General features: G+C 49.3%; 1 protein-coding gene across 1 annotated transcript in view; it reads left to right on the forward strand.

The window, feature by feature from the left end:
* Window positions 1–11,107: 11,107 nt before the first annotated feature.
* LOC140390430 (zinc-binding protein A33-like) overlaps window positions 11,108–27,976 on the forward strand; it is a 40,553-nt gene continuing 23,684 nt past the window's right edge. Inside the window, exons 1-4 of the mRNA XM_072475572.1 lie at window positions 11,108–11,844; window positions 11,935–12,030; window positions 12,124–12,357; window positions 13,983–14,005. Coding sequence (XP_072331673.1) covers window positions 11,434–11,844; window positions 11,935–12,030; window positions 12,124–12,357; window positions 13,983–14,005 — 764 coding nt within the window. The 5' untranslated portion in view covers window positions 11,108–11,433. The remainder of the gene's footprint in view (window positions 11,845–11,934; window positions 12,031–12,123; window positions 12,358–13,982; window positions 14,006–27,976) is intronic.

Here is a 27,976-nt window from a genome sequence, read left to right on the forward strand (position 1 = left end):
CGAGAGGTTTTCATGAAGCGCGTCAACTCAATACTCCCAGAACGACTTGATCCACTGCAATTCACATACCGTCGCAACCGGTCCACAGCAGAAGCCATTTCCCTGTCCCTGAACTCATTCCTGGAGCATCTTGACAACAAGGACTCCTACATCAGACTCCTACCACCAGAAAAGCACAACAGCACCTGTACTTCCTCAGGAAACTAAGAAAATTCGGCATGTCCACACTGACTCTACCAACTTTTACAGACGCACCACAGAAAGCATCCTATCTGGCTGCATCACAGCCTGGTATGGCAAATGCGCGGGCCAGGACCGCAAGAAACTTCAGAGAGTCGTGAACATAGCCTAGTCCATCACACAAACCTGCCTCCCGTCCATTGACTCTATCTACACCTCCCGCTGCCTGGGGAAAGTGGGCAGCATAATCAAAGACCACCCCCGACCCGGCTTACTCACTCTTACAACTTCTTCCATCGGCAGGAGATAGGAAAGTCTGAGAACACGCACGAACAGACTCAAAAACAGCTTCTTCCCCACTGTCACCAGACTCCTAAACGATCCTCTTATGGGCTGACCTGATTAATACTAACTCCTGCATGCTTCATCCGATGCCGGTGCCCTATTTACATTGTGCACCTTGTGTTGCCCTATTATGTATTTTCTTTTCATGTACTAAATGATCTGTTTGAGCTGCCACCAGAAGGAAACTCTTCACTGTACTGCGGTACACGTGTCAATAAACAAAATCCCAAATTCAGCTGATTCAGGTTTCTCACCACATTCTGTCATCCTGAGTCGCACTGATTCAGCAGCTCCATTCAAACATTACACACACTGATTGACTATAACACTGCAACATTACATTGTGCTCTTCATCTTATTCCTCTGTTCACATCATTCCTGCCCAACACACACAGGAAACATCTCCAAATTATCACCAAGTTTAGTTGTCAGGCGGCTATTTTAAGGCCCAACAGACGGCCGGTAAAGGCACAAAAACAGAAAATACTGGGCAATCTCAGCAAGTCTGACAACATCTGTGGAGAGAGAAGAGGGCTAACGTTTCGAGTCTGGATGAGTCTTTGTCAAAGCTGGAGAACTGGAAATAGGGTCAGATTTATACTGTTGTGGAGGGTGTGGAGCAGTGGGGCTGGATAGAGGGACAGAGATAGGTGGAAATTGAAATGATACTGTGAACAGAAAGGCAAAGAGAATGTAAATGGGGGTGATCAAGGCTAAGAAAGGTGCTGACATTGGCACATAAAGAGATTAGAATGTGTTACTGGCAGAAAAAAGGTGAGCAGTGTATCAAAGGGCAACCAGGAACAGGGAACAGATGACCCAAGTGGGGGGGGGGGACGTCGGGGGGGGGGGGGGGGAGACAATGGTAAGTGAAAAACAGATCAATAGAAGAAATGAGAATAAATCGAAAGAAATAAAAATGGGGTAAAGGTGGAGGAGAGAGACATAGCCTGAAGTTGTCAAACTCAAGGTTCAGTCTGAAGGCTGTGCAAAAGGAAATAATTGACCAGCTATTGGACTGCAGTATACTTCACACTCACTCTGTTGCGAGACCAGGCAAAGACTTTGAAGTTAAAGAACTAGTCTTTATTTTTCAAGCTATAATGAGTTTTGACATTCCCATTTGGACATAAAGACCCTGATTTAAGGATAATACAGACAGTTAGACTTGCTATTACAAGAAATTAACATATACCAATCATTTGTTACAAGTTATCTATGTCCAATTATGACTATCGATTAAGGTTACATCATGCGTAGTATATAAAAATATTTAACCAATCATATTAAAGGTGCCCATGCTTAATTAAACTATCCAATCATTACAAAGGCACGTATGTTGTCTCGAAATGAGTAAATATCGGGAGTCCATTAACTGGGGTGCAGCCATCATTCGTGTTTTCTCCCTATTGCTATCAGCAGACATACTGGGCCATCACAATGGTACTTTCTTACACATTGCAGAATAGAGCTTGAATTGTAACAGGCAGTTTCTCTGCCGGAAACTGGCCTCTCAATGATACATTGTGTCCTTGTAATATCTGTTATACTTGTCAGACACAGTCTGAATTGAAGAATTCAGCTTCCTCAGTAAAAAGAAGGATCTGTGCACCGCCTTAAACGCCTCCTTTATTGGCAAGATGTCAACGGTTACTTTGCTGTTGTGTAGGGCTCTAAGGTGTGACAAGCACTCATGATATAATGTTCCGATTCTGAGCAGCATTCTGCCACTCGGCCCATCAAGTCTGCTCCGCCATTCAATCATGGCTGATACTTTCACATCCCCATTCTCCTGCCTTCTCCCCATAACCCCTGATCCCCTTATTAATCAAGAACCTATCTATCTCTGTCTTAAAGACACTCAGTGAATTGCGGCAAAGAGTTCCACAGATTCACCACCCTCTGGCTGAAGAAATTCCTCCTCATCTCTGTTTTAAAGGATTGTCCCTTTAGTCTGAGGTTGTGTCCTCTGGTTCTAGTTGTTCCTACAAGTGGAAACATCCTTTCCATGTTCACTCTATCCAGGCCTTGCAGTATCCTGTAAGTTTCAATAAGATTCCCCCCCTCATTCTTCTAAACTCCAACGAGTACAGACCCAGAGTCCTCAACCATTCCTCAGACAAGTTCTTCATTCTAGGGATCATTCTTGTGAACCTCCTCTGGATCCTTTCCAAGGCCAGCACATCCTTCCTTAGATATGGGGCCCAAAACTGCTCACAATACTCCAAATGTAGTTTGACCAGAGCCTCAGAAGTATATCCCTAGTCTTGTATTCTAGCTCTCTTGACATGAATGCTAACATTGCATTTGCCTTCTTAATTGCCGACTGACCCTGCACATTAACCTTAAGAGAATCATAAACAAAAACTCCCAAGTCCCTTTGTGCTTCTGATTTCCTAAGCATTTCCCCATTTAGAAAATAGTCTATGCTTAATTCCTCCTTCCAAAGTGCATAACCTCACACTTTTCCACATTGTATTTCATTTACCACTTCATTGCCACTCTCCTAGCTTGTCCAAATCCTTCTGCAGCCCCCTTGCTTTCTCAATACTACCTGTCCCTCTACAGATCTTTGTACCATCTACAAACTTAGCAACAGTGCCTTCAGTTCCTTCTTCCAGATAATTTATGTATGTTGTGAAAAGTTGTGGCCCCAGCACAGACCCCTGAGGCACACCACTAGCCATCCTGAAAAGAACCCTTTATCCCCACTCTTTGCCTTCTGCCAGTCAGCCAATCCTCTATCCATGTCAAAATCTTACCCTTAACACCATGGGCTCTTAACTTATTTAACAATCTCCAATGCGGCACCTTGTCAAAGACTGTTGTCCAGCCTTCCCCGGTTTCCTGAATTGCCTTTGCTATCGATGTTTTAAGATTCATTCTCGCAACCATTCCACAGCTTTGTGGGTGATGGGATTTGTGGAATTTCTGCTCAATCCCCATCTGCTTGCTCACTTCCCTGACAATATTCCCGGGGAAATGAGTGCTCGGGTCTGGCTCCATTTCAGTTGGAACTCCCCATTTTGGGATTCTTTCTCCCGCGAGTATTTTAGCCGCAGTCAAGGCAGAGCAGCCCCGGGTGGGGAATGCTTCCATCCATCTGGCGAACTGATCTATTATTACTAAACAATCCCTCTTTCCCTCTGATGGAGGGAATGGGCCGCTGAGATCGTTTTGTGTTTATTCCCAGGGTCCCTAGGACGGGGTTGGTGGTGACGTTTCATTCTCGTCGCTTTTCCAGGTAATAACTGGGCTGTGTCCCTTCCTAACCCCTCCCACCACCAGCACCGGCCCATCAGGCCCAACATGTTATTCCTGCCGGTAGGTTGTGTCCCGTGGGAAACTCCCAGTAACAGTTTCTGATACTTTTCGGGGCAACTACCTTTCCTTCTTTCCTCCAGACCCCATCACTATCTGGGATTGCTCCCCATTCCCCCCACTCTGCCTTTGAACTATTGTGTCCATTCAGTATATTCACTTCTGTCAGGCTGGAGACAGCTACACTGTCCTCTCCCTCCGCTTCTTCCTGTGCCGCTGTCTCTGTGGCTGCTCTGTCTGTCTGATCATCTCCTGTCTGTTCAGGGCTTTGCATTCTCCTGTGGCCTTTGATTTTAATAACTGCCGCCTCCTCTCTCTTGAATGTTTGGGTAAGTTCTCGATCAGTGTTTCCTGTGGGAGCGGCTGCCCACCAGAGCTGACGTCCCCTCGCCCACTCCGGGCTCCCGCACAGTCATGTCCTGCACCAAAGGCACAGCGGCTCTCGGTGGAGATATTGACTCGCCTGCCCCTGGATAGTCTCAATGCTTCTATCAGGGCCGCTAACTCTGCTCCTTGGGCTGATTTACTGGCCGCTACCCGGCCGCTTGCCTTCAGGAACCCGCCTTGGGCCACTTCCCATCCTGTTCCCGGGTCCACGGCTGTTATTTTCCAGGATCCATCCACAAATAACGTTATCTCCGCCCCTTCCAGGGGTTCCTGCCTCACTCTGTCCACTTCCTCATCCCCTGTCTCTATATCGCAAACATGATCCTCGCCTTCAACATTCAGATATCCTGGGGGTTATTCCCATCATCCCTGACTGTGGTCATCCGGCCATTGGGGGGCAGTAGCAGACTCGCCCATTGAGCTCTTCTAACATCAGACCCGGGCTTCAGCCTCCCCAGATTCACCATTTGCACGTTGCCATGTTCCGTGTGTCAGACTATTCCCCCCAGCACCGTGAGCGGTTCCCTCCCTTTCACTGGGCAGGCTGCACAGTCCATTGCTGGAATGGATCTGCTCAGCCCCACAGCGACTGCTGATCGCGGTTTAGAGTAATAAGCTGCAGCTCGCTCCCAGTGTCCGTGTTGCTGCCTCACTACAGCAGTGAAGTCATTGCTGTTGTTGGGACAGTATCAATGGAATGGGCCACTCAAATCTGGCAGCACTAACGCTGGAGCTGTTGCCATTCGCTGTTTAATGGGGTAAATGTCCCCTCACACTCCTCTGTCTATTCTGCCCTTTGTCATTCCTCACTTGAAGCTCGGCCCCCTTTTCCCAGATTGGGAATGGGGCTGACTATTCCTGCACAGTTGTCTATAAAGTTCGGGCAATAGTTAAACAGTCCCAGTATCTGCCGGAGCCCTCGGACAGTCCGGGGAATTGGAAGGGCCGAATGGCCTGTTTCCGTTCAGGGGGCAATGTATTGGATCCCTGAGAAATTAGCTCACCCGGGTAGGTGACTGTTGCTTGTCCCACTTGAGCCTTTGTAGGGTTAATTTTTAGTCCTGCTTCCTCGCTGACTCGCAGTAATTGTATTAACTCCAGGGTGTGGCTCCTATGGCCATCGGAGGTCGAAAGGAGGTCATCCACGTCTTGCAGTAAAACTCCCCCTGTCCCTGTAAAATCTATTTCCTCAATGGCTTTGGCCATATTTGGGTGGAATCTCCCCGGACTGGTCTTAAACTCCTGTGGGACTCGGGTCCAGGTAAATTGTCTTTCCCCTGTTGTAAAGGTGAATTTAGATTGGGAATCCACGTCAGGAGGTATTGCCCAGAATCCGTTGGAAATATCCAACCCGGTGAAAATCCTGTGTCGTGGATGAAGGGAATTCAATCTGGAAGATGGGCTTGTTCCAATTGGATGAATGCGGGGGGTGACTACATTCAAAATGGTTTAGTCAATGGTCAGTCTGTCCGACCCATCAGCATTTCCCCCCTGGCCAAATAGGTGAGTTGGTGCAGGAGGCTGTTTCTAAACTATTCCCTGTTCCTCTAAATCCGCTATTATATCCCGACAGCCCTGAGGGATTCTGCAGCAATGGGATATTGTCGCTCAGCCTGATGTAAAGGGCCAGGTATCTTTCTGGGTTGAACCTTTAAATATCCTCTCTGACCTTCCTGCTGTTTGGGATCTGCCCCTTGCATTCCTCCTCTTTTCCCCCAACATTCAGCCTTGTCCTCACCCTGTTTATCCCAATTCCCACAAACTTTCTGCCGCTTCACTTTATTACCTTCAGTTCTTTTATGGCCACCCCCTGACTCGGTGTCCCTTCTACCACAGCGGTGGCAAGTGGCATCCGCCAGGGGCGCCACTGCAGCTATTTCGACAGGGGATCCTCTCTCGCTGCTGTTATTGTTCCCTTGTTCCCGCTCTAAATTCTCTGTCCACATCAGGCATCCATTATCGGTTTCAAAAGTGACCAAGTCAGTGTTTAAAATCTTGTGGTGGTCATCACTGAGCCCCTCCTTAATCATACTGAGGGAGATTTGATCATCCCGGTCTGGTTCCATGTCCCCCATGACTCCGGGAAATCAACCCCCCCCCCGCCCCCCCCATTTTCATTCTGCAAACTCCGAGGGTAACTCGCCTTTCTTTTGTTTAATCCCCAGGACCAATGCCCAGTGACAGCCTCCTTGAGCTCCTTAACCCTGACCCCGTCACCCGAATCCTCTGTCAAGCGAATCCCTCTCTTAATTTTTCCATCCAGTTTCTCCCAAGCAGCCCGATCAGTTGCCCTTTACTGATGAATACACATCCCGTGGTGTTAAGAAGTGGCTTCTCTGAGCTCCTCCAGTTTGTACCAGAACTCGAGATTGTTATCCCTTTTATTCAGAGAGGGTGACGCGGCGAGCTATTCTGGCGCCCCGTAGTGGTGAAAGGGAGAACAACAGGATCTGTTCTTGCCCTCCCGTCTTTGCCTCTGCCTGGCGTGACACCTGGTGATAAGGTGCCATCGGGATCAATTTTCCGGGAGCTCCTGACTGTTCACAACTATTATAGGGAGGAGGGTTTGGCCCAGTCTCCCAACCTTCCCAGTGGCTGCGGTTTGCTCCGAGGTCCTTTTCTGCTTCATCATCTAAATGCCTGTTACTCTTCATTGAGATTTTCACCACGGCAGCCACAGGAGGTGGTTAACTCTGGGGTTAACACGTTGCTGCTGGACTCATTGCTTTGCTGTGAATGTCGGCTCAGGATCACTCCATTGGCTGTCTCGGTTTTATCAACAGTCTGAGCCTCCCGCCACTTCTTACTCCGCAGGGAGTGGTTGAGATGGATGAGGGGGGGAGTGGTGAGGGTGGAGGGGGGGGGGTGGGGTGGTGGCAGAGGTCTGTAGGAACTCACCCCTGTTTCTGCATTTTGTCAATGACCTTTCGATATTTTCGTGTGAGGTAAAGAGATATAGACCCTCTCACCTCCCCCCCCCCCCCCCCCCCGCCGCTAGTTTAAAACCAGTCTATTGCTGGTAAAGATTAGCAGAATATCACATTCCATAACATGTAGACATGAAACAATTAAAAAGCTGATGTTACACATTGAAGATGGACGGCTTGCCATCAAATCAAATGTGTTTGAGTCTAACCCAAACCAATTAGGATTATATTGGGGTGTGATTAGATGACTTAAGACAGATATGAAAGTGTATAACTGAAAAGTTTCCGCCCGCCATTTTAATGTTGTCTTTCTGTTAGTTTAGTCAGTTTTGTCCTTCAGAGTCTTTCTGTTAGTTGATGAGATGTCTTTTGGGGGTTCTGTCAGTTTGTCAGTTTGTTAGTCTGTGTCAGTGATGTTAGTCCACTTTTGACTTTGAGTTTGAGTTTAGCTGAAGTTTAGCTCTCTCTCTCTCTTCATGTTTCATTGCCAGACTTTGACCTTCAAGTTACTTTCGAGCTGTCTGCCTAAGCAAAGAAAGATAATGCCTGTAATTCTCTGAAAGCTTCGAATTGTCTACGAATTGCCTTTTAAATTACTTTCAAATTGTAATCAAGCGATTACAAATAAAACAATTCTTTTTGACACCTGAGAAGTTTTAACTGAAGTTTCTGCTGAGTCCCAGTATTCGCAAAGTGCTACTGGTAACCGAATAGCAGAAATAATATAAATTCCTTCAACTTTACACAGTCGAATAATACAAGGAATCGAACAACTTGGCATAGTCCAGAAATATTACAAATCTTACAACTTGTCGTATTGCGCCAGGACTTTGATTCATCAACTAAGCTTCCCCCAACTTGGCGTAGTTCGGCAAGTTAAGATCCCATCAATTAAAGATTCTCAACATTGGCGAGCCAGCCAGGAGTTAACATTCTTTCAATTAAAGGTTCCTACAATTGGCGTAGGATTAGCAGGGATAGGTTCAGAAAGAATGTTCCCGATGGTGGGATAATTCAGAATTAGGGGTCAAAAATTGAGGATAAGGGGCAAGCCTTTTAGGACTGAGGTAAGGAGAGATTTCTTCACCCAGAGACTGGTGAATTTGTGGAATTCCCTACCACAAAAAGCAGTTCAGTCCAAAATGATGTGTAATTTCAGGAAGTAATTGGATATAGCTCTTGGAGCTAAAGGGATCAAGGGATATGGGTGAAGGTGGGATCAGGGTATTGAACTTGATGATCAGCCATGATCATAATAAATGGCGGAGCAGGCTCGAAGGGCCGAATGGCCTCCTCCTGCTTCTATTTTCTATGTATGTTTCAAGGAAGGCCCGATGGCACTGAAGACCTGGGTTCGATCCCGGCCCTGGGTCACTGCCTGTGTGGAGTTTGCATATTCTCCCCTTGTCTCCATGAGTCTCACCCCCCACAACCCAAAAGATAGGCAGGTTAGGTGGATTGGCCGCACTAAATTGCCCCTTAATTGGAAACAAATAATTGGGCACTCTAATTTTTAAAAAAACGTTTCTATGAAGGTGCTAGCAGAGGTCTTGGTGAAGCCAATGTCTGGTGGGTTGTGTTCTGGAGGCGGTCTCCAAGGACCAGACTAGCTTTGTTAAGGGGCAACAGTTGTCGACTAATATTAGGCGACTGTTGAAAGTGGCCATGACCTCACTGAGGGGGAAGGTGCTTGAAGTAATCATCTCTATGGACACAGAGGAGGCTTTCAATTGGGTGGAATGGAGTTAACATTTCGAGGACCTTGAACAATTTGGTTTTGGGGCAATGCTTATATCCTGGGTGAGATTGTTATATACTGCCCCCATGGTGAATGTTAGGATTAATGCAGTGAGCTCAGGATATTTCCGCTGTACAGGGGCATGAGCCAAGGAGGTCTGTTGTCCCCATTGTTGTTTGTGCTTGCTATTGAGCCCCTGGCCAGCGTACTTAGGTCATCGAATGAGTGGAGATGTATTGAAAGTGGGGGGAAGGAGCATAGGATGTCCCTTTGTGCAGGCGACCTGTTGCTGTACATCTTGGACCCTTTATTATGTATGGGGAAGATTATGGGGCTGTTAAGGAAGTTTGGATCCTTCTCAGGCTACAAATGTAACGTGCGAGATACTTCCGGTAATCTCCCTGTGGAAGCGTGGACTTGGAAACCTGCCGTTCAAGCTGCCCAGATAAAATTCAGATTCTCGGTATTCAGGTGGCTCATGATTGGGCCTTGACGCACAAACTGAACTTGTCCAGTGTGGTGGAGAGGGGTCAAAGGGGACTTGAAGAGGTGGGCTGCTCTCCCGCTCTCCTTGGTGGGTAGAGTACAGATGATCATTCTGCCAATGCTCCTATTCATGTTCCAGTCTCTCCCGATCTTCTTCCCCAAAGCTTTTTTTGTCAGGGTGGATAAGATCATTTCAGCCTTTGTGTGGGCAGGTAAGATACCCAGGATTTCGGGAGCCGTTCTCCAGAGGGGACGGCGTTCGGGTGGCTGGTGTTACCAAATTTAATGAATTACTACCGGGTGTCGAATATAGAGAAAGTGCGGCGCGGGTTGGGATAGGGACAAATGGAGGAGGCTTCCTGTGTTGGGTCATGTTTAAAGGTATTGGTCACTGCCCCCCACCCGTTTTCGCGGCCAGGTAGTGGTGGCATCCCTTAAAATGTGGAATCCGTTTAGGCGGCATTTCAGATTGGGGGGCAATTTGCAAAAATGAGAGACTTGCACCGTCAGAGATAGATGCAAAGTACAGGATTTGGTTGAGGGAGGGTGCGAGAGGATTAGGGATTTGTTTGTGGAGGGTAAGTTCATGGGACTGGAGGAGTTGAAGGAAAAATACAAACTCCCGAGGGGGAGCAGGTTCAGGTGTAGGCAGGTGCGGGTCTTTGCTCACAAAGGATTCCCTTTGTTCCCTCATTGCCGAGTCACACATTGATGGATGGATGATATCGTTCAATGAGCTCCGGGGAGGGAGGATCTCGCATATATATGGGTGGTTGCTGGAGATGGGGAAGCCTCCATTAGCAGAAAAAAAGGGGACGTGGGAGGAAGGACTGGGCTTGGTGCTGGAAGGGGGGGGGAGGGGGCAGATGGAGTGAGATTATGTATCGGGTAAACGAGACTTTCCCTTGTGCCAGGCTGAGCCTGATTCAATTTAAAGTTGCCCATAGGGCTCACATGACTAGAGCGCAGATGAATGAGATCATCTCTGATGTGGAAAATAGGTGCGAGAGGTGCTGAAGGGGGCCTGCGAATCATGAGCATATGTTCGGGTCCTGCCTGATATTGGTCAAGTTCTCGGCTTCAGTTTTTGAGACCATGTCAATGATTGTGGGGGGAGGGGGGGTGGGCTGGGGCAGTGCCCATTAGTGACGATTTTTGGGGTGACAGGTTTTGTCAGAGGGGAAGAGGGCGATGTCTGGGCCTTCACCTCTCTGGTTGCCCGGTGACAAATGCTACTTGGTTGGAGTCGGCGGGAGCACCCAGGGTTTCAGTGTGGTTGGGGGCGTGGCAGTGTTCCTGCCACTAGAAAGCTCAAGTATTCCCTCAGGGGGTCAGAGGAAGGTTTTCACTCAAGGCGGAGGCCATTCTTTAAAGATTTGTTTTTCACCAGCAATTAATGGGTGGGGGGGGCTGGAGTTTTTGTTTAGGGTTATAATTAGTTATTTCATAAAACCCAAAAAAAAATCACAAACTGTGTTTTATATGATGTGGAGATGCCGGCGTTGGACTGGGTTGAGCACAGTAAGATGTTTTTACAACACCAGGTTAAAGTCCAACAGGTTTGGTCCAACTAGTGACATCGAAACAAACCTGTTGGACTTGAACCTGGTGTGTTAAAACTTCTTACTGTGTTTTATATGTTTGCTGAATTTTCTGCATTATTTGGAATAAAATATTTATTTTTAAAAAGATCTCCGCCTGTGTTTATCACAGGGTTTGTCTTCGGCAGCGAGTTCAGTCTGGAGCAGAGGGCAATGCAATATCAGTCCCCACCCATCTCCACCTCCTCCCTCCAACACTGCCAACACCCATGGACCTTAACCTCGCGGCCAAGGTTCAATCTCTCTCCATGTTAGACGTGTTTGTCCCTCAAAATGTGAAAGTTTTTATTTGCCCGTGAAAAAGTCAACAGGACAGTAAATTGCTTTTAATAATGATTATCGGAATATTGTAGCAAACCTCATCGAGACACGCAGAACTGAAGGCATTCAGGAATTCTGTAATATCCAAATAACAGCCAGTTTGAATCAGGAAGTGCTGAGTGTGAACATGGCTTCCAGACAGCAGCTTCAGAGTTTGAGCGAAGAGGCAATTTGTCCAATTTGTCTTGATTTCTTCATCGAGCCGGCAACACTGGATTGTGGACACAACTTCTGCCGCTCCTGTATCACCCAGCGTTGGGAAAAGAAGGAGATAAACACCTGCCCGGAATGTGGAGAGGAGTTTCCGGAAAGAAACCTCAGGATAAATTGGGCCTTGGGGAATCTGGCCGAAAAAGCTCGAAATTTAAATCTGAATCCGAAAGAGAAGGAAAGTAAACTTCACTGTGAGGAACATCAGAAAGAACTGAAGCTGTTTTGTGAAACTGACAAGAAATTGATCTGTCTGATTTGTGAAAATTCAAAGGAACACAAATCTCACAACTTTTTGCCGATTAAAAAAGCTGCTGAAAACCTCAAGGTAAAAGACAACATTTTTAATAAATTGTTAGTTTTCTCCCATTTTCCTACTCTAACATTTTTATTCTGTGATTTTCTCTCCCATTCCCAGGTTCAGCTGAAATCTTCCTTAGATTCTCTCACTGTGAAGAAATCGGTGGTTCTAGAAACGGAACAGAAACAGAAAAGGAAGATTTCTGAAGTTAGGGTAAGGTCTCCCTGTGCCGATTTTCTGGGATCTCGGTTAGTTTTGTTCCCTTTATCGCGGGACATTAATTATGTTTCACATTTCATTTGGTAGGAACAGTCGAGCAATCTGCAGACCCACATCACATCCGAGTTCAGTAAAATGCACCAGATTCTCACTGAGAAAAAGCAGCGTTTACTCAGAGATCTCAGGGAAGAAGAGGAGAGGATTCTGGAACCAATGGAGAAAAACCTTCGAGGGATTCGGGAGAATTTAAATTCTATTGAGGAGAAACTCTCCAAGTTGCAAAAACAGATGGAGGAAAAAGACGAGCTGAAATTTCTGAAGGTGAGGGGATAGATTGCGGGTCAGTTCAGTGAAACTTCACAGCCACAAAATAAGGATGATAATTGTGAAATTAATATAGAATTTATTGAATAAATAGAAACAGAATTAAATTGAGTTTGTGACCGTTTCTGGGGGTTTAAGCTGTTGTCACTGAACTAACCGCTCCCATACTGTCTGCAGAATCTCAGGAATGCCGGAACCTCCCGGGAATGAGTTGTCCCGATCTGGACACTTGTTTGAATTATTTCCCTGCTCCATGAGTGTCATTTTCTCCTGGAATTGACATTGTCATCCAGTTCCATTCCCATGTTGTATGGGTGTGCCTAATACGGTGGGTGTGAGAGTCACTGGGCGCGATTCTCCACTCACGCGTCAAAGTGGCCGCGCCGTCGTGAACGCTGTCGATGTTCACGATGGAGCGAAACGGCCCCGGTCCCGACTGAATCAGGCCCTGACAATGGGCTAGGATTGGGGCCGCATCATCTACACGCGCCAGGCCTTGTCGCCCGCGTAAAAGCGGCACCGCATAGATGACGCGGCCGACGCCGCATAACGGGCATCATCCACGCATGCGCGGATTCGCCGGTGCCAACCCGCGCATGCGTGGTTGCCGTCCTCTCTAAGTCCGCCCCGCAAGAAGATGTCTGACGGATCTTGCGGGGCTGCGGAAGGAAGGAGGTCCTCCTTCAGAGAGGACGGCCCGGCGATCGGTGGGCACCGATCGCGGGCCAGACCCCATTTGAGGTACCCCCGGTGCAGGATCCCCCCTCGCTCCCCTGCAGGCCGCCCCCCCAGCGTTCACGCACCACTCACGATGGCAGCGACCAGGTGTGGATGGCGCCGGGGGGAACCCGCCGTTTTGGCCTGGCCGCTCGGCCCATCCAGGCCTGAGAATAGCGGGGGTGCCGGAGAATCGCCATCTTGGGTGTCTCCGGCGATTCTCCGGCCTGCGGCCCACGAAACCCGACCGGGCCATTCCCGCCGCTTGGGAGAATTGCGGGAGGGCGTCGGACCGGCGTCCCGGGAAATTTTGGCAGCCCGGGCGATTCTCCCAACCGGCGTGGGAGTAGAGAATCGCACCCACTGTGTCTGTGAGCGGGATTAATGTTGAGTTCCAGTATCTGACACAAAGGTCATCTTAATAATATCATCAATTCGACAGCACAGGGGGAAACAATTCTTTCCATCTTGTCTGTGCCGGATCAGTGAAAGAGATCTCCAATTAGTCCCACTATCCCGGCTCTTTACCCTGATTGGGGCAATTGTACCCTTCACAAATATATCTCCAAATCCCTTCTGAAAATGAGCATTCAATCTGGTTTCTCCACCATGTCAGTCAGCTCATTCCAGTGAATCACAATTCATTGGCAAAATAATTTCCTTATCTCTTATTCACAATTATTTTGAAGATTTGTGTATTTGTTTCCACCCTATTTTCTCTGTTGCTGTATTCCTTTTAAATTATAATTAGGATTACCTTTCTTCATTCTCCCTTTCAGAATGCATCACTTTATATTTCCATGTTAAATAATTTCTGTCCCTGTGACGGTTCATTTCACCATCCTGTTTATCTCATGTGAAATCTATTACCATCATTCTCACTGTTTGTGATTTATTTATTTCAGGAGGGAGTTCATCGAAAGAGAAGGTACGACATTATCTTTACTAGTCTGTAAACATCTCAATTATGTTGATCTGATTGTTAGCGGATTTCTGTCCTGCTTCGAGTGCCAACATTATATTTTAAAACAGTTATAAGTTGGGTGACAATAACTCAGTTTATGATAAATTCGCCAGTGTTTTCATTTAGTAACAAGTTTTATCACTGTGATTAATGACTTGTCTCCAATATTATATTGAAAGTCAAGATTTGACATATTAAAAAGCACAGCCCTGTCCCAGGAGCCGCAGTGATGACTTACAATTGCAGTCTGCCTGTGAGGTAGTGACCTTCCCACTGACCCTGAGAGACACACACGGCCCAGGTTTCCAAGGTGTGGGTCATTCAAACACCCACACAGCACCTGACGGACCCGAGAGAGCCTTACCTTAAAGGAGAACCGGGTTCTGTTTTTATACAGTAATACAACCTTGGTATGTCCTGACAACAACAACAATAACAATTTGTATTTATATAGCGCCTTTAACATGTTAGGAAATCGCAATGCGCTTCACATAAGGAGATATGAATACAGATGGCAGTGAGAGGTTGTAGAGGGCACCTTACAGGAGGAAAAGATAGTTGTTTGGCAGTAATGACCTTGAGTAATGCTGAAAAATAAACATTTTTTGTCTTGCAAGCAGCCGGACATTTTGCAGGAATACAAATCTAAACAAATTTATACTGTATATGAAGAGAGGGCTAATTAGTTGGCAGGTGAACTCTGATTGATAGAGGCATTGCCATAGTGAATGCAGAAGTTGATGGTGACTGATAGTTAACTTCCAAGTATTGTTTTAAATTTAAAGCAGACAGCTTGACTCTGATTGGTCAGGGCATTGCCCTGAGGAATGAACCAACAATTAAATGGCTGTTGCTTATTTTGTTTTTCTGAAACAGACACAATACATGTCCATGTTCTTTCTGTTTCCAAAGAACTGGCCCTGTGTATTGTGATGTTTAGCTCCTGGACATGCAAATGTGCCACCTCTAAGCCTGACTAACAATCTTAAATTGGTTGTCAATGCAATTCTTGGCACACTGAGGATTATGAAGATAATATTGTAAATATCAAATTCATATACAAGCAGCAACATGAGTAGTATTCGGCACTTACAGGATGCTGCCATCAACACATGTTCTTCCCATCACACAAATGAGTAATGTTGTCGATGGATTTCAATGACAGTATGATGGTGGGTATGTCGGTCATATGTCTGAGAGAATGGCGGATTTTAACTAGCAGAATGTCCCTTTTACTTTTCACAATGGCCAAGGTACAGACTCCATCCAACCAGCCCGTGCTTGCAAAACTCAAAACATTTATCCAAAACTAGATATGATTCTGCAATTGGACAAATTTGCTACATAGGCCTCAGTGTGCTAAGAATTACACTGACAACCGATTTCAGATTGTCAGATGCACTCGCCGTGTGGTGTATTTGTGTATACTGGAAGTTGCATATAGTAATACACAGAGCTCTGTTCTTTGCAGACAGATAGAACATGTAGACACATTGTGCCTGTTTCAGCTAAACAAAACAACTGACAGCTATTCACTGGTTCATTTCTCCTCAGGGGATGGTCTTGATCAATCATTGTCAAGCTGCCTGGCTTAAGGAAGGGGACATTACTTCTCACATGTGTATAAGGTCTACTCGCGGATTGATTTTTTTTTGTGGTTAGTCAGGCGGTGCTGATGGGAATGATAGGGGTGGAATATGCGGGAATTGTGATCTCTGCACTTTTTGGAGGTGAGGCTCAGTTTGGGACAGGTACAAAGGCCGGGATGGAGGTTGGACTTGGGACTTCTGGCAGATGAGAGCTGGATTCTCCATTAGCCGACTCCAAAATCGGGAAACGCGGTCGAGCGAAGAATAGCTTCTGACACCAGAATCGCGGTAGATGCCGGTTTGACTCCAAATCGGGATGTTCCGGCCCCCCCCAAACACGACGTAAATGCGGCGCCCACCGCATGGCCTGAAATTACAGTAGGCATTTCATTAAGGGGCCTGGTACCCTATTCTCCGGGGCCTCTGCGATTTAGCACCTTGGATGGGCCGATTTCTGGAAGGCCTGGTTCTAACGTGCTTTTAAAAATCGTGAACCTGGCGTGCTGACTGCTGAGCAAGAGAGAGGAGGTAGGAAGTGGCGTGGGGTGACTGTGGGCTTCCGGCCGTGCTGGCTGTGGCGAGGGTGGGGGGGCCCTGCCAGGGCCTGGAGAGGGGAGGGGAGGGAGGCGGGACAGTCCGAGCAGCCGGGGAGGCCTCCCACAGGACCGACTGCCATTACGGTGGGCACCTTGCTGGCCACCCACCCCGGCCCCTGGGTGCGCGAAGTGACAATGGCCATATGGATGGGCACGCTCCCCCCCACCCCCCCGCGCCCCCCCCCCCCCCCCCCCGACCACCCCACCCAACTGGCAGGCTCCCACCGGGGGACCAACCAGGGCCACAACGGTGGCAGACCCCAGTGAGGGCAGTGCCAGCCAACAGTGCCCCTGGCAGGAGGGACGGGCGCCAGGGCCGGGGTCAACCGATGGGGCCGGAGTGCGGGGGTGGGGTGGGAACATGTGTGGCTGGGGCCCGCGGTGCCAAACGTGTGTAGCCCATGGCACCTGGTTGGGCACGGCTGTAATCAACATCCAAACATATTTGCCTTACACCCCCTGCAGACAATAATGGCATTTGGCAATGCTGGCTGCTGTGGCGATGGCCACAGCCCTGCATGAAGCCCTGTGGCAGCGTGAGCGGGGTGGGTGGGGGGGCACTCAGAGAGGAGGCGGAGGCTGCAGCAGAGGAGCAGGCCGCAGAGGGGAAGGTGGCAGCAGCTCAGGCTGGAACGCCGGCCACCCAACAGGCTGAGGAGGAGGAGGATGAGGAGGAGAAGGTGCCAAGGAGGCGCTGGGCGAGGCCCCACGTGTACCCGTGCCGCATGTCATTCGAGGACCTTCCAGACCGGGCATGCAGACATAGACTGCGGATGAGCAGGGAGACTATCAGACATATCTGCCAGATGGTTGCACACCTGGCACCGTAGGGGTATTGGGGAGGACATCCGCTTCCAGTGGCCATCAAGCTGACATTCACGCTTAATTTTTGCGTGACGGGGTCCTTCCTGTCGCCGAGTGGGGACCTGTCTGGGATTTCACAGCTATCGGCGCACAGATCACCAATGGCCAGTAAGCCCAGGCGGAGTACCCTGTGGACCACGCCCACCAGGATGCCCGGGCAGTGGGCTTCGCTGCCATCGCCAGGATGCCCATGGTCCAGGGGGTCATCGATGGGATGCATGTCGCCCTACGGCAACCGCGGATAACAGTACACTAACTGAAAGGGGAACCACGCCATAAACAGACAGCTGGTGTGCAATCATCAGATGTGTATAATGCACGTCTGTGCCCGATTCCCGGGCAGTGTACATGACTCGTTCATACTGGCACACTCAGTGATCCCAGGCATGTTTGAAGGGCACCCCCTCTGGCTGCAGGGCTGGCTGCTGGGGTTACCCATTGCGGTCGTGGCTGATGACACCAAAACAGAGGCCACAGGCCGATGCGGAGACCCGCCAAAGCGATGCCCGTACAGCGACCAGGGGTGTTGTCGAAAGGTCCTTTGGGATCCTGAAGATGCGCTTCAGGTGCCTGGACAGCTCTGGAATACCTCCAGTACGAGGCAAGGAGGGTCACCGGCATTGTAATGGTCTGCTGCTTCCTCCACAACACCGCGCAGCAGAGTGGCGATGTGCTGGAGGCCCCTGACTGCATAGAATGCCCCAAGCCTTCCACACGCTGACCCATATCCGACACTGTCGTCCCATTGCCTCCTGTGCGGTTTCGGCACGCTTGACCAGCAGCATTGCCTACTCACCCTGGCCACCCTGAGAAGGCTGTGCAGCTTCTTTCTACACTGGATGGCAGTCCGGGCGACTTCGCCAATTGCACTGACCAGCTCTGCCACCTGCGCCCAGGCACGGCGAACGGTGGTGCCTAACGATTTTCCTCCCGGGCCTGGGTATAGCACCATCCGCCTCTCCTCCACGGCATCCAGGAGGGTCTCCTGCTCTGCGTCCCGGAACCGCGGCGCTGCTCTCCATCCAGCCATGTTGGCTGCGACGGTGTGTGTGGGGGAGGATGATGCGCTTAAGTACAGCTGTGCGTCAATCACGGAACCGGCGAATCCGGCGCAGTTTCGGTGGCATTTCACGTGACGACCGTGCTAGCCACTTTGGAGTTGGTGAATCGCTGCATCTGTCGCAACGTTTTTTCCGTCGCGAAAGTCCCCAGTTTTCACAACAGCGTCAGCACTTAGTCTGAGAAACGGAGAATCCAGCCCATGGTGTTTTGTGAGAAGGTGAGAGTGGTGATTAAGAACCATGTGGAGCTTAATCAGAGGTGAGGTGGTGGCGGCCATGCTTGGAGGCGCTGAAGGCTGTGGGCCAACGGGGTGGTTTAAGGTTCATAGGGATAGGAGGAGGAGTGAGGAGCACTGGCGGGTGTTAGACGCGAGAGTTGAGGTAGAGAGAAGATACTCGGCGGCCCCCGCAAAGGAGTTGTTGGTGGAAAGGAAGAAGTTGCAGGGTCAGTTTAATAGGTTGACAACAGGTAAGGCGGTGGGGAAGCTGCAGAGGGTGAGGGGGTGCGTATGAGTCCGGAGAGAAGTGGGATCGTATGGCGGCCGACCAGTTGTGGCATTAGGCAGAGTCTGGGGATATCTTACAGGTAAGGGCAGAGAAGGGGAGCTGGTATCGGAGCCGGAAAAGATAAATGAGGTGTTCAAGGCATCTACGAGAGTTTATATAATAATAATATATAATAATCTTTATTATTGTCATAAGTAGTCTTACATTAACACTGCAATGAAGTTACTGTGAAAATTCCCTAGTTGCCACATTCTGGTGCCTGTTCGGACATACAGAGGGAGAATTCAGAATGTCCAGTTCACCTAACAGCTCGTCTTTCGGGACTTGTGGGAGGAAACCGGAGCACCCGGAGGAAACGCACGCAGACACGGGGAGAACGTGAAGACTCCGCACAGAGAGTGACCCAAGCCAGGAATTGAACCTGGGACCCTGTCGCTGTGATGCAACAGTGTTAACCACTGTGCTACCGTGCCGGTTGGAGAGGCGGAGGACATGGGGTGGTTTCTGGATGGGTTGGAGTTCCCAGAGTTGGAGGCGGGGAAGAGGCTGGCCCTGGAGGAGCTATTGGGGCTGAGGAGGAGAATGGATTGTGGATTGTGATGGATTGTATCAGTGAAATGCAGTTAGGGAAGGCCCTGGGGCAGGATGGCTTTCCGGCAGAGTTTTATAAGCAGTCTGCAACAGATTTGGCCCCAACTTGTTGGGGATGGTCAGTGAGACGGTGGATAAAGGTGAGCTGCCAGCAATATTATTATCTCAGGCGTCGATCTCGTTGATCCCGAAAAAGAGGAATGACCCACTGGAGTGTGGGTCCTACATTTCTTTGAACATGCATGTGAAAGTTCTGGCGAAGGTGTTGGCGTCTAGGTTGGAGCGGTGTCCGCCAGAGGTGGTCTCTGAGGATAAAACTTTGTGAAGGATGGAGAGCTCTCCAATAACATTTGGAGGCTGCTGAATGTAATTATGACTCCGTCAGGGCTGTGAGCACCAGAGGTTATTATATCCATGGAGGCGGAAAAGGCTTTTGATCAGGGAGAGTGGAGGTACCTGTTTGAAATTGAAAGTAGGGTTGGGTTTGGGCTGAAGAGTAAGGTGCTTCCAGTGAATGTGGCCAGGCGGGCGACCAATTTGGGGATGTTGTCAGTTAACGTGCCAAGATAGCGGTTCAGGTATTTGGGGATTCAGGTAACGCATGAATGGGCCGCAGTGCACAGGTGGAGCTTAACAGGATTTGTGGAAGAGGTTAAGGGGGATTTCAAGAGGTGGGACACTCTGCACTTGATGTTGGCAGCGAGGGTGCAGAGGGTAAAGATAAAGTGTTGCTGAGGTTCCAGTTTGTCTTTCAGACCCACCCGCTCGTTCTCCCAAAGGCCTTTTGCTGGAGGGTGGAGGGACTGATTTCCGAATTTGTATGGGCTGGGAATATACTGAGGGGGAAGAGGACTCTGCTGCACAGGCAGAGGCAGAAAGGGGGGGGGGGGGGGGTCGGAGCTCCTGAAACCTGATGTATTGTCACTGGGCTGTGTATGTGGAGAAAGTGAGGCTTTGGTGGCCGGGGGGGTGGGGGGGGGCGGGTGGGGGGGGTGGCAGAGTGGATTACGTTGGACAAGGGTTCTAGTTTGATCACCCTGGTTTTGTTTTGCCCCATTGCCGTGAGCCCCAGGAAACAAAAAAGGGGAGTATACCCAGGACCCTATGTTGGCAATCTTCGGGGTCTCGGAGGAGCCAGGGCTGCTGGAGGGGAAGGGGGCCAATGTTGTGACCTTCCCCTCTCTGATCTCCCACGAAGAATTCATTTGAATTGGAGGTCAGATAGGCCACCGGGGTAGCGGCTTGGCTGGAAGATTTCTACAACTGCCTATGGCTGGAGAAGATTAAGTTCACTCTAAGGGGATCAGAAGAGGGTTTCAAAGTACATTCGAGGCTCTTCATGACTTTGTTTGAGGAACTGTTCTTTGCGGGGGGTGGGGGGGAGGGGAGGGATTACACGGGGGGGAAATTGTACAAACTGTTACTTATGCCTTGTTGGACTGGTGTTATTGTTGATATTCGTCGAATTTACAGTGCAGAAGGAGGCCATTCGGCCCATCGAGTCAGCACTGGCCCCTGGAAAGAGCACCTCGCCCAAGCCCACAGCTCCATCCTATCCCTGTAACCCGGTAACCCCACCTAACCATTTTGGACACTAAGGACAATTTATCATGGCCAATCCACCTAACCTGCACATCTTTGAACTGTGGGAGGAAACCGGAGCACCCGGAGGAAACGCACGCAGACACGGGGAGAACGTGAAGACTCCGCACAGAGAGTGACCCAAGCCAGGAATTGAACCTGGGACCCTGTCGCTGTGATGCAACAGTGTTAACCACTGTGCTACCGTGCCGGTTGGAGAGGCGGAGGACATGGGGTGGTTTCTGGATGGGTTGGAGTTCCCAGAGTTGGAGGCGGGGAAGAGGCTGGCCCTGGAGGAGCTATTGGGGCTGAGGAGGAGAATGGATTGTGGATTGTGATGGATTGTATCAGTGAAATGCAGTTAGGGAAGGCCCTGGGGCAGGATGGCTTTCCGGCAGAGTTTTATAAGCAGTCTGCAACAGATTTGGCCCCAACTTGTTGGGGATGGTCAGTGAGACGGTGGATAAAGGTGAGCTGCCAGCAATATTATTATCTCAGGCGTCGATCTCGTTGATCCCGAAAAAGAGGAATGACCCACTGGAGTGTGGGTCCTACATTTCTTTGAACATGCATGTGAAAGTTCTGGCGAAGGTGTTGGCGTCTAGGTTGGAGCGGTGTCCGCCAGAGGTGGTCTCTGAGGATAAAACTTTGTGAAGGATGGAGAGCTCTCCAATAACATTTGGAGGCTGCCGAATGTAATTATGACTCCGTCAGGGCTGTGAGCACCTGAGGTTACTATATCCATGGAGGCGGAAAAGGCTTTTGATCAGGTAGAGTGGAGGTACCTGTTTGAAATTGAAAGTAGGGCTGGGTTTGGGCTGAAGAGTAAGGTGCTTCCAGTGAATGTGGCCAGGCGGGGGACCAATTTGGGGATGTTGTCAGTTAACGTGCCAAGATAGCGGTTCAGGTATTTGGGGATTCAGGTAACGCATGAATGGGCCGCAATGCACAGGTGGAGCTTAACAGGATTTGTGGAAGAGGTTAAGGGGGATTTCAAGAGGTGGGACACTCTGCACTTGATGTTGGCAGCGAGGGTGCAGAGGGTAAAGATAAAGTGTTGCTGAGGTTCCAGTTTGTCTTTCAGACCCACCCGCTCGTTCTCCCAAAGGCCTTTTGCTGGAGGGTGGAGGGACTGATTTCCGAATTTGTATGGCTGGGAATATACTGAGGGGGAAGAGGACTCTGCTGCACAGGCAGAGGCAGAAAGGGGGGGGGGGGTCGGAGCTCCTGAAACCTGATGTATCGTCACTGGGCTGTGTATGTGGAGAAAGTGAGGCTTTGGTGGCCGGGGGGGGGGGGGTGGGGGGGGGGGGGGGGTGGCAGAGTGGATTACGTTGGACAAGGGTTCTAGTTTGATCACCCTGGTTTTGTTTTGCCCCATTGCCGTGAGCCCCAGGAAACGAAAAAGGGGAGTATACCCAGGACCCTATGTTGGCAATCTTCGGGGTCTCGGAGGAGCCAGGGCTGCTGGAGGGGAAGAGGGCCAATGTTGTGACCTTCCCCTCTCTGATCTCCCACGAAGAATTCATTTGAATTGGAGGTCAGATAGGCCACCGGGGTAGCGGCTTGGCTGGAAGATTTCTACAACTGCCTATGGCTGGAGAAGATTAAGTTCACTCTAAGGGGATCAGAAGAGGGTTTCAAAGTACATTCGAGGCTGTTCATGACTTTGTTTGAGGAGCTGTTCTTTGCGGGGGGTGGGGGGGAGGGGAGGGATTAAACGGGGGGGAAATTGTACAAACTGTTACTTATGTCTTGTTGGACTGGTGTTATTGTTGATATTCGTCGAATTTACAGTGCAGAAGGAGGCCATTCGGCCCATCAAGTCAGCACTGGCCCCTGGAAAGAGCACCTCGCCCAAGCCCACAGCTCCATCCTATCCCTGTAACCCGGTAACCCCACCTAACCATTTTGGACACTAAGGACAATTTATCATGGCCAATCCACCTAACCTGCACATCTTTGAACTGTGGGAGGAAACCGGAGCACCCGGAGGAAACCCATGCAGAAAGAGGGAGAACGTGTAGATTCCACACAGTCACCCAATCCGGGAATCGAACCTGGGACCCTGAAGCTGTGAAGCAACTGTGCTAACCGCTATGCTGTCGTGCTGCCATATTGTTATGTTTGGAATAAAATATCTTTTTTTTAAAAGCTGCCTGGTTTAAATTTCAGGCAATTCTTGGCAATTAGCTGGCACAATATTCTTGTGAAAGTTCCTGATGAGTACAAGATGAAAAGTTTCAACAAGAATATAAGAACATAAGAACTAGGAACAGGAGTCGGCAATTCAGTCCCTCAACCCTGCTCCGCCATTCAATATTTCTTTATCTACTTCAAAAGAGTTTTTGAAAAAATATTTTAATTCAAATTTTCAAAATTATTACATTTTTACAACAAATCAATACAACCCCAACACCACCTTCCACTCCCCTGCCGAACCACCACTCCCACCCCCCACCCCCTTTATAGCAACCAGAAGCCCAAAGTGTCACAGAAACAAACCCCCTATATCTTGTGGAACCCCTCAACGATCCCCCTCAGAGCAAATTTCACCGTCTCCAAACACAGGAACTCCATTAGATCCCCCCGCCACACCGAGGCACAGGGGAGAGAAGCTGACCTCACGCCCAGCAGGACCAACCTGTGAGTGATCAACGAGGTGAATGCAAAGACATGGGGCAGCACGGTAGCCTTGTGGATAGCACAATTGCTTCACAGCTCCAGGGTCCAGGTTCGATTCCGGCTTGGGTCACTGTCTGTGCGGAGTCTGCACATCCTCTCCGTGTGTGCGTGGGTTTCCTCCGGGTGCTCCCGTTTCCTCCCACAGTCCAAAGATGTGCAGGTTAGGTGGATTGGCCATGATAAATTGCCCTTTGTGTCCAAAATTGCCCTTTGTGTTATGTGGGGTTACTGGGTTATGGGGATAGGGTGGAGGTGTTGACCTTGGGTAGGGTGCTCTTTCCAAGAGCCGGTGCAGACTCGATGGGCCGAATGGCCTCCTTCTGCATTGTAAATTCTATGATGATGATGATGACATCTGCACCTCCAGCAGGTCTGACACCCCGGATATGGCCTCCAGGTGACCCGGCTCCAAATCTATGTGTACAACATCTGACACGGTGCTGAAAAACCCCAAACATTGCTCCAACTTTGGGCAGGACCAGAACATATGAACATGATTAGCTCGGCCCCTCCCACGCCGCTCACAGCTGTCCTCCACCCCCTCAAACAGCCGGCTCATCCTCGCCTTCGTTAAGTGCATCACCTATAATTGAATCAACCCCAGCCTGGTGCACGAGGTTGAGGAGTTGACCCTTCACAGCACCTCGCACCATAATCCCTCCTCTAATGCCATCCCCAACTCCTCCACCCACTTTGCTTTAATCCCTTCCACGGACACCTTATCCTCCTCCATAATCCTGCTGTACATCACTGAAACGACCCCACCCTCCAAATCCTTCACCGACAACACCTCCTCCGGCTAAGAAGAGGACGGCGCCACCGGAAAGGTCGGAAAGACTTCTCGCGAAGTTCCACACTTGCATATACCTGAGGCCCCCCTCTTGCTGGAGCCCAACCTGCATCCCGAACTCCTCCAAGCTTGTGAACCAGCCCTCCAAAAACAGATCCTTTATCTCCTTCAACCTCCTCTTCCCCCAGCCCTGGAATTTCGAATGCATCCTCCCTGGCTCAAATCCGTGGTTCCCTCTTATCGGCATCACCCTCGCGTCTGCCCTCAACTTAAAGTGCTGTCAGAATTGCCTCCAAAACTCCAGCATTGCTGCCACACTGGACTACCTGATTACTTCCCTGGGGTGAATGGTTGCAATACCATTGCCAATGCCCACAGCCCCGACCCTTGACACGAATCTGCCTTCATCCACACCCATAGAGCATCGGTCTCCCGACACCAGTCTCTGCCCAGTAATAGTATAACAGGTTCGGAAGGGCCAACCCATCGACTGTCACCCCCTTTGGAGCACTGCTTTCCTTATCCTAGCCACCATCCCTGTCACACACATGACGAGACAAGCCTGTCTACCCCCGCTAAAGAATTACTTTGGCAGAAAGACCGGCAGACACTGGAACAGGAACAATAACCTTAGCAGAATGTTCATCCTTACTGCCGGCACCCAGCCTGCCAGCGGGAAGATCCCATTGCGACAAGGCCTCCTTCACCCTCCCCATCAGGTTTGTGAAATTTAGCTTATGAAGCCGTGCCCAGTCCCATGCCACCTGCACTCCCAAATACTTCAAATGAGTTACCGCCACCCGGAATGGCAACCCTCCCATTCCCGCCCCGACCCACAACATATTTGCTTTTCCCTAAGTTTAACTTATACCCCCAAAACACCAAAATTTCCATAACCACCCCATTATATCCTTCAGCGACGAGCTCGAGTCCGAGATGTACAACAGCAGATTATCCGCAAACAGAAGCACCCTGTGCTCCACCATCACCACCCCCCCCCCCCCCCCACCCCCCCGCTAATCCCCCACTCCACCTCACTTCCATTCATTCTCAGTTTCGGCCAGAGTGACCAGTGGGCCTTGTCCAATTCGCAAGGGGAAGGACCCTCCTCTGTCAACTTCACCAGCATCTTGGCGAAGTATTCTGTAGGCCTCATACACTCCACCCCCTCAGGCACCCCCATGATCCTCAGGTTCAGCCTTTGTGACCTGTTCTCCAGGCCCCCTACATTGGCTCTCAGCCCTCTGTTGATCTCTACCATTTTCCGCAGCTCCTCGCCTATCGAGGTGAACCAGTTGCTATGCTGCGATAATGCCTCCTCCACCCCCCTCAGTTTCTCGCCTTGCTCCCACACCATCGTCAAAGTCTTCAGCAACTCCTCATCGGGGCAGGGGTCTCACCCACCCACTAATTAACCAAGTCATCACCTCTGCCTGATGCCTTTCAAAATGTTTTGAGAACAACCACACAAACTCCTGGGCCATAACGTCAGCCATCTTTTCCACTGTGATGGGCATGCCCCACCCGACGAGCTCTCTACCGCCATCTTAACTCCTGCTGAACTGCTCACCATGTTTGATGGCAGACTTTCACTCACTCCATTTTTTCCTGGCTTCTTCTTTCCGGTTTTTGACAGTCTTGCGATGCCTCAGACCCTCCCACAACTTCTCACATAAGAATTTTCCCCAAAGCTGGGTGTAAAGGGCATAAAAACAACAAATCTGGCCACGGCCATCAAACATGGGACCTCCACCTACATGCCGCAACCAGAAGTTGCTCCGCCTTCAATACAATCATGGCTGATTTGACCTCATCCTCAATGTCACTTTCCTGACCGTTCTCCATAACCCTTCAACCCCTTACTTTTTAAAAATAAATTTAGAGTACCCAATTCTTTTTCCAATAAAGGGCAATTTAGTGTGGCCAATCCACCTAACCTGCACATCTTTGGGTTGTGAGAATCCTCCCCAATATGTAACATCTTAGTAATGAACATCTGACCAGGCTACAGAATGATTTATTCATCAGGATGTTTCTGTTCTTTGACATTGAACTTCCAAGTTACCCACACAGACACGGGAGAATGTGCAAACTCCACACAGACAGTGACCTGGGGCCGGGATCGAGCCCAGGTCCTCAGCGCTGTAGGCAGCAGTGCCTGCGCCACCGTGCCACCCTCACTTCAACTAATTAAAATTTTGTCTATCTCCTCCTTAAATTTACTCACTGTCCTGGCACTCTCGGGAGTAAATTCCACAAATTCATGACCCTTTGAGAGAAGTAATTTCTCCTCATCTCTGTTTTAAATCTGCTACCCCTTATAAGAACATAAGAACATAAGAACTAGGAGCAGGAGTAGGCCATCTGGCCCCTCGAGCCTGCTCCGCCATTCAAGGAGATCATGGCTGATTTTCTGTGGACTCAGCTCCACTTTCCCACCCAAACACCATAACCCTTTATTCCTATATTCTTCAAAAAACTATCTCTCTTTATCTTAAAAACATTTGATGAAGGAGCCTCAACTGCTTCACTGGGCAGGGAATTCCATAGATTCACAACCCTTTGGGTGAAGAAGTTCCTCCTAAGCTGAGTACTAAATCTACTTACCCTTATTTTGAGGCTATGCCCCTAGTTCTGCTTTCACCTCCCAGTGGAAACAACCTGCCCGCATCTATCCTATCTTTACCCTTCATAATTTTATATGTTTCTATAGCATCCTTCTAAATTCCAACGAGTACAGTCCCAGTCTACTCAACCTCTCCTCGTAATCTAACCCCCTCAACTCTGGGATTAACCTAGTGAAACTCCTCTGCACACCCTCCAGCACCAGTACATCCTTTCTCAGGTAAGGAGACCAAAACTGAACACAATATTCCTAACCTGCACATACACCCCATCCCTCTAGCAATAAAGGACAAAACTCCATTTGCCTTTTTAATCACCTGTTGCACCTGTAAACAAACTTTTTGTGACTCATGCACAAGGACACCCAGGTCCCTCTGCACAGCAGCATGTTTTAATATTTGATCATTTAAATAATAATCCCTTTTGCTGTTATTCCTCCCAAAATGGTTAACCTCACACTTGTAAACATTGTATTCCATCTGCCAGATCCTAGCCCATTCACTTAAACTATCCAAATCCCTCTGCAGACTTTCAGTATCCTCTGCACATATTGCTTTACCACTCATCTTAGTGTCGTCTGCAAACTTGGACATATTGCACTTGGTCCCCAACTCCAAATCATTTATGTAAATTGTGAACAATTGTGGGCCCAACCCTGATTGCTGAGGGACACCACTAGCTACTGATTGCCAACGAGAGAAACACCCATTAATCCCCACTCCTTGCTTTCTATTAATTAACCAATCCTCCATCCAGGCTACTACTTTACCCTTAATGCTAAACATCTTTATCTCATGCACCAACCATTTGTGTGGCACTTCGTCAAAAGCTTTCTGGAAATCCAGATATACCACATCCCGTTGTCTACCGCACTGGTAATGTCCTCAAGAAATTCCACTAAATTAGTTCGGCACGGCCTGCCCTTTATGAACCCATACCGTGTCTGTCCAATGGGATAATTTCCATCCAGATGCATCGCTATTTCCTCCTTGATAATAGATTCCAGCATCTTCCCTCCTACCGAAGTTAAGCTCACTGGCCTATAA

Source organism: Scyliorhinus torazame, chromosome 14, assembly GCF_047496885.1.
Source record: "Scyliorhinus torazame isolate Kashiwa2021f chromosome 14, sScyTor2.1, whole genome shotgun sequence".
Lineage (NCBI taxonomy): Eukaryota > Metazoa > Chordata > Chondrichthyes > Carcharhiniformes > Scyliorhinidae > Scyliorhinus > Scyliorhinus torazame.